Raw genomic sequence first — 7,563 nt, 5'->3', positions numbered from 1 at the left:
CTAAAGGATTCTATGATTCTAAGTACCCCTGTCACAGTTGTTTCCGTATCTGACATTTATGTCAGATATAAGAAATATTCATACATTATTTTGAAAACACAATTGATCTTAAAAAGAAGGGTTAATCCTTCTTCAAAGAACAATGGTGTTAGCAAAGCACAGTATGCAAACTATCAGGAAATGGGAGTCATCTTTTGCCAATCCATCCCAAATCTAATAACTACAATATGCCAGGATCCAGAAGTCTTAAAACCATTCACAAAGATAAGGGTGGATTACAATTGTTGACAAACACAGGTGCAGACTCATCATAACCCATGCTGAGAAATGGGCACTATTACATTGCACTTTGTCTTAGATTTGTTAAGTTCTAAAAGAGAGATGAGGAATCACAATGGAAGTATTCAGCATGTAAACAAGAGTCCAGTATGACTACCCTAGCTGGAGATGTCTATGTGAAGACACCTTCAACTAATCCTGCCCAGTGCATCCAGAAGACAGAATTTTTGCACCTGATAATTGATGGGATAAAACCTCTTTTCATCACAGATCACTTAACCTTTGTACAAGTTTTGTGTACAAGTGAGAGAGACTCATCTTGTAGCCAGGTGCCATTGAAGGAAAAGAAAGGACAACAAAGAACAATCAAAAGCAATAAGCAAGAGGCATGAGTTCTCCCTTCATGCCTACCTCCTCCTTTTTATTCTCACATCCACCTTCTTTTCCCAACCAACCTCTAAAGTTTCTCAAACAAGGGAAGGCCAAAAATGGTATAGAAGCTTATAAAGTCTCCTTTTAAGGTCCAGCATTCTCTAAACACAGTCTACTCCATTACCATGTACCCTCTTCCCTCTCTTTGTCACTACTATTCCTTTCAATTAAAATGCAATACCCTTCTTCCTCCAGAAAGTTTCCTTATAGTACACAATGCACTTGATGACTGAGCCCATGGGGACTCGGTTGATGAGCTGGTTTCTCAGTGGGGGCAAAGGTGGGTTGAAATGAATCTTCAAACCAAGAGCTGGGGGAATGGCACTGATCACATATTTGCCCTGGAAAAGAAATTATACATAAGACAAATACATTCTCCACTACTTCATCCTAAGTATATTGCTCTAATGATCTTGGCAAACATCTGGGGAGGCTACAGGGTATATCTTCCAAAGCAATTTTGGCATTTAGCATAAGAATACTCATAAAATCCTGCTTGTTAAACAACAAACAAGTATTATATAAACAGCCATCTGTTTGAATGATGGGCAGCTAGCTGCTTTTTCCCCAGCACTTAAAAAAAAATAGGTTATAAGAGTCCATTGGCCTACCTTCCATCTGGACCACACTGTTACACCTTGGAAGCAAAGCTTGCAATGTTCTTCACAGAAAGTTTATTACTAAGTTACATTTTTGTGTTTGCCTTACAATTATTCTTTAATTCAGAAAGTAACTGAACACAAAGAATAGACACTAGCAAAGGAAGAGTCTGCATAGGCACTTTGCTTTTCTGGCATCACTGTAGAGCTCTATCACTGCTATTACTTCGGGACAATCAGGAAGTGTGACTTTGTCATAATCACTTAAATCTCAGCTATATTTTTCTACAGGATTTTCAAAAAGTCATAAAGGAAAAGAAAGGTTTTCTAACCATCGCACCACAAATGGTTGCTCAAATGTTAGGGGTTTCATTACCTCATATAATTCATGATCTAAGGTTTCTACTACGACACTTTCACACGACTGGCTGATGCGGACCACTGGCTTCCTCAGCTTCACCCGGCCTCCCAAGCGCTCCATTATTTTCTCACTGATCTGGCCAGAGCCCCCAACAAACTTCCTCTCCTGAAACACAGAAAACAACTCAGCAAAGACTACTCAGCAGAGCAGTGCTTGTGAAATATGTATCATGACAAACATTTTGCTTGGCATTCAAAAGAAACCCAAATCTTCTGTTGTTATCAAAACATTTTTGGGTTTGGTAGTTTGGAACCCATCTGGAAAACATATCCATATTACTTTTTCTCTCCCTGAACTCTTCAAGTACTTCCCATATTCAACCACCAGCCAAAACTAAAGTATCAACAACCTTATGAGAAAATCCTTTCTCACGTGGTCTCCAAAGGGATTCCACAGACCTGTGTGAATCAGAAAGACTTCTGAAAAGTACTCGAGCTTTTAAACTTTTCTCTGAGTTCCCACTTATCCCTGCAGAGGTCTGCGTATCAGAAGAACCCTGATCCTTGTAATAAATAACAAGGCATTAGAAGTGACATTAGCTCACAATAAAAATAGACAAATCACAGAACAGTAGGGGTTAGAAGGGACCTCTGGAAACCAACTAGTTCAACATACCTGCCAGAGCAGATTCATCTAGGGCAGTTTGCAAAAGAATTCATCCAGGCAGGTTTTGAAAGTCTCTAGAGAAGGAGACTCCACAGGCTCTCTGGGCAGCCTGTTCCAGTGCTGTCACTGCACACTAAAGAAAGTGTCTCCTTATGGCTAGGTGGAACTTTGTGTTCCAGTTTGTGTTTGTTGCTCCTTGTCCTGTCACTAAGCACCAATGAAAAGAGACTGGCCCCATCCTCTTGAGCCCTGCCTTTTATGTATTTATAGATGTTGATAAGATCTCTTCTTGGGTCTTCTCTTCTCTAGGCAAAACAGATCCAGGTCTCTCAGCTTTTCCTCATAAGAGAAATGCTCCTGTCCCCTCATCATCCTCATAGCCCTCTGTTGGACTCTCTCCACTAGTTCTCTTGAACTGGGGAGCCCAGAACTGGACACAGTACTCCAGATATGGTCTCACTAGGGCAGAGTAGAGAGGGAGGAGAACCTCCCTCAACCTGCTGGTCACAACTCTTCTTAATGCACCCCAGGACATCCCCTGCAGCATATAATCTAATGTAATTTAAAACAAAATCACCTCTAACATAATACAGAATTCAATTAAAAATTTAAAGTATTTACAGTTACCTTATCTATAATTATTGCTTATCTATGCATATTTATGCACCTTAGCATGTCATAATGTATTTTTATTTATGACTCAATAATTTGCATTTAAAAAAAATCTTATTATTTCTAATACAATTGGTAAGATTTGCATTTCTCAAGTGGAAGGTCATTAACAGTCTTTACTTTCTTGAAATGCAGAAGCATCACTAATGTACCAGATTTCAAACATTTCAGAGCAATATCATACTTAAGCAGGGGTGTTCATTTTCTTCAGGTTGATACAGTCTTAATCCTTGGAAGCCTGCATCTTTAGGAACTCAACTCTCATTTTCAGTATCAATTTGAAGCACTCTACACACTTGTGCAGCTATCATTGCCATCTCCATTAAGGTCTTCTGAAGTGATAAGGCTTGCTTCAGCCTCATAACAGAAATAAGCATGTATAAAACTTTTTTTTCAGTGTGGATAAGCAAAGTACATGTACTAACCAGCAGCCCAAAAAGAAGCCAGATACAAATCTACTGATCCCTGGACCAAAGCCTTCAGCATAGGAATATTCTTCAACACTGGTTTTGCAATATCCACATTAACGTTTAAACGACTAGAACTAGTTATCAATGTGCTGCTGGCACAAGGTCATGGAGGTCGCAACTGGCACTCTGAACTAAAGTAAAGAGGCCAAAGATAGAAGTTAAAACAGGGCCTGTCACACTTGCTCCAAAGGTGATGGCTGACAGTACCTGTCCTCCATTGGTTGTTGAGAATATCCTTGTTGTCCCTCCACACTGCTTCACGTACCACAAAAACCAAAGGGCAGAGACCTCATGGGGTTCAGAAGTGACATCCACATTCACAAACAGAGTTGCAAAACTCTTGGCAGCACTGCAACAAAGACAAAAAGGTTAGTTAGTTTAAAAACTGGGGAAGTGACAAGACTGTTCTTTAGCAGGGGAGAGACTTTCTTTGGCAACCTCTTCTTTTACTGTGGGCAAAGGATTCCTTAATTTCAGTTAAAGTAAGAAACCATCAATTCCTTTTAAGGATCTTGTCTAGACTATGATCTATGATCTCTGGATTAGCCAGCATCTCCTCACTGCCTGCTTCTTTACTGTGCTCAGGGAGGGTGCTGCAGCTGGAACACAAGGGAAGAAACCTAAGTAGGAAGCTGTAAGTGAAGAGACAGCATATGCACATGCAAAGGTCTGGCAACAAAAGGAAAAGCATACTTTTGATTCCTCAACTCCTTATTTTAAACAGTGGTCTGATAGCCAGTGGCAACAAACGTGTGTAGAAGTGGCCTGTGTCTGAAAAAGGATGACTGCTTTATGTCCTCCAGTTGGTACTTTCACAACAGCTCCAAGGAAGATTACTGTATAAACATGTTCAAGATTTTGGGGTGCACTAAGAATTAAGTAAGGCTCAGGGAAACATTCCTCCTGTTAGAAGGTAACACTTGCTCTGCCCTCATTCTGAGAAGGAGTTTAAATGGACGTGGACAGGACCAGGAGACATTCAGCCTAATTGCATTGTGATTGACAGGGAATGAGATTCTACAGGTATTTCATATGCCAGGCATCATGCAGTCAATAACTTCCAATACCAGTACAAAAATCCACTTTTAGTTGTTTTTCTTTTTCCAGTCTTCAAACTTATAAAAAAAAGAAAAAAAAAAAAGTGCAGTGTCACTCATACTATTTCAAACAGCCATAGATTTACATAGAAAAAAAGGCATCTTCTGTCTTTTCTAAAAATGCAAAATCCCACTGAAGTAAAAAGCTGATACATTTCCTGAAATACAGGTGTAATTTTCTGAAGTTCTGGCATCATTCTTGACTGCCAAAAATAATACAGAAAATATTTTTCAAATTTTGTCTGTATGAACAAGTACTGCCACATATGATCAACTCTGAAACATACTTAAAAAATTAGTATGTGTACTTATTAATCTTTCATAAGCAGAAGATATTAGATTATGGTTAAATTCTCATAGTTTCTGCCACCTTCTTGGATTGCTTTTCATCATTCCCCAGTTTCTCCTGGTGTTTTACCTAGAAATGGCAGTATGATTTCAACCAAGAGTACTCAAGGTATTTCCAGCATGCAACTCTAGTCAAAAGCAAATCTTTACAGTCTGTTAAATGAGAAGAAATAGCAGAAGACTACCCTTCTGGATCATTACCTTCCAGGGTGGGAAGTTGCTATGGCATGTTACCTAAACCTTGAACAAACTGGGCAAATCAAGCTGAGATGCACATATAAAATCAGAAAAGCATCTTGGAATTAAGGGAGGCTGACAGTTACGCCAACATGCAGGTAAAATGTCATATCTTATTCCATCAGTTTTTTTAAAAAATATGACTGTAGTCACGTGAGCTATTGGATATGGAATGACTAGCAATATGTGGTGCTTTGCTAACTTTAGTTCCTCACCAAAGCAGAGGTTCAGATGGCCAGCAGAAGCACCACCACACAATTCTCTTTGGTTTTACTGAATACAGAGGTAACATGAACAAGAAAGGCTTTCGGTATGTTATCGTGCAATTGTCACTCTTGTTAAAATAACGAGAAGAAGAAAATTTTTTGGACAAGAGGCTACTGTCCCTTAATAATGATCACAGTGTTCTCTAAAGGCTGGCTGAAGCCCTAAATTTGCCCCTGTTGATGACAGTGCCAGCTTGAGTGGGTGCTAGCAGACTTCTGCACCCAGCTCAGGCAGGCTCCCGGCAGCCGTGTGCTGGGTGCTTAGCAATTCTGAAGAGGTTGCTGTAGAAATCAATCTGCTTTACAGCAAGGCAGAATTAGTAGGTTTTATTTTTTTTCTTCAGTGCAAAAAAAAAAAAAAAAAATCAATCAAGCTGCTGTTAAATGGCAAGAAAAGAAAAATTGCTTTGATGTATACATAAAAACAGGAAGCATTTTCAGTTTCCCTCTGTGGTATACAGTGCTGCAGTTAAACAATAGAATGATGGGTTAAAGTGATTTAGTGCTTTTTCAAGACAAATGCTACTTTTATAGCACTTTGGTAAAATCAGCTGGTCCAGCACAGAATAAATGTGTGTTGTTCCATTAAAAATTTCATTCAAAAGCCTGCTGTAGCCAGAGCATTTTTCTCTTAAAGGTTAAACACACAGTAAAGAAAGGAAAAAGTGCACATAAGAGATGAAGGCACTATCCATCTCTTCAGAAGTAACCCTCCCTAAATATGTTTTCCTTTTATCTTTAGTCTAAAAATTTATGGAAATAACAGAATCTACTGTATGTGCTGACAAGTGCTGTGGTCCATTACGACAAGACCTTCTCACCCCATTTCTTTAACAAGGCTCTATTCCAGTGGTAGGTATACCTGTCTGTAAAGCAGTAACACTTAGTTGGAGCTCTAAGGTATATAAATACAAGCTATTTTGTTTCATACTAAAGTGTTTCTTACTTTGTCCAGCAAGTTTTATCTATGAAATCTTGCATAGTCATTTTATCCCATTCTTCAGCATGTGGAGCTTTCCATGGGGCTTCACTGGGAATCTAAGGAGACATAAAAGAGCATTCAGTAGCAAATGAGTAAGTGGCATAAGAAAGAAACAACAAACAAATTAATCTTTGTGGTAACTCAGACTGCAAATTCCTGGCAGATAACACAGTGAACTTAACAGAGGTTTTAGTTTTTTTGTTGTTTGCTTGTTTTGGCTTTATGTTGTCCATGGGTTTTTTTGCTATAGGAATAGAAAATAGTTTTAGAGTTAAGAAAGTACAGTGCTAAAGTATGTCTCTGAGTTATGCCATACCTCTCCATTCATCTAAGCAACCAACAACAACTTCTTCTCGAGGCCTTGTAGTTCATTCAACAGAAAACACACATGAAAAACTTGAATGGACATGTTGAATCCAAGAGTGGAGAAGGGCATATATTTGAGGTCTACAAACCTCTTAGAACCCAACTGCCAAGCAAACTGCTAAAAATTACATGCATAAACCCTGATGTTCACATATACAGAAAAATGAAGGTATGACTGCAGTCTCAGCAGCATGGCCTTCAGAAGAGCTTGCCACTTAGACATGTGCTCTGACCATCAGTGCATATCAAAACACATGGCACGATGCTGCTCTTGCCAGCACCAGGTTTGTTTGAACTAGAGCAGCTTTGCCAATCTACATCCTAGTCCCATCCTCACTTGGCTCCTCATGGAGACAAAGCTGAGCTGACCAGCTTCAATTCCTCATGCCATACCTCCTTTCCCATTTCATCCATGGTCCTCCATAGGTTGTTGTAGTCCAGGTAGGCCAATGGATTCCACGTAGGAGGGAATGTACCTTTAAAGGGGTAAGACTTACCCTATAAGAGGAAAAACAAACAAACAAGATATAAAAACTAAATACAATCAAAACCACAGCTTCTATGTGAAAGAAGTTGAACTAAATAATTAAGTGTTCACTGGAAGAAAGCACAGATTTAATCAGTACATGTTACAGCTTCCAACAGGTTTTATCTGTGTGCACAAAAAACTTTGCAGGGCACAAACTGAAACACAGGAGGTTCCTTCTGAACATCAGGAAACACTTCTTCACCGTGAGGGTGACTAACCATTGACACAGGTTGCCCAGAGAGACTACGGAGTCTCCAGC

General features: G+C 39.3%; 1 protein-coding gene across 1 annotated transcript; it reads right to left on the bottom strand.

Moving 5' to 3' along the window:
* Positions 1–878: 878 nt before the first annotated feature.
* Positions 879–7,273, bottom strand: LOC103778109 (amine oxidase [flavin-containing] A-like; the record flags this gene model as incomplete). The annotated part of the gene is made up of 5 exons (XM_008945680.1): positions 879–1,052; positions 1,687–1,836; positions 3,687–3,828; positions 6,374–6,465; positions 7,169–7,273. Coding segments are annotated over 5 exons (663 nt in total), but the record flags the coding sequence as incomplete, so codon positions are not given.
* Positions 7,274–7,563: the final 290 nt, after the last annotated feature.

Source organism: Merops nubicus, unplaced genomic scaffold (assembly GCF_000691845.1).
Source record: "Merops nubicus isolate BGI_N331 unplaced genomic scaffold, ASM69184v1 Scaffold23848, whole genome shotgun sequence".
NCBI classification, from domain to species: domain Eukaryota; kingdom Metazoa; phylum Chordata; class Aves; order Coraciiformes; family Meropidae; genus Merops; species Merops nubicus.
This window is presented reverse-complemented; position numbering and strand designations above follow the sequence as displayed.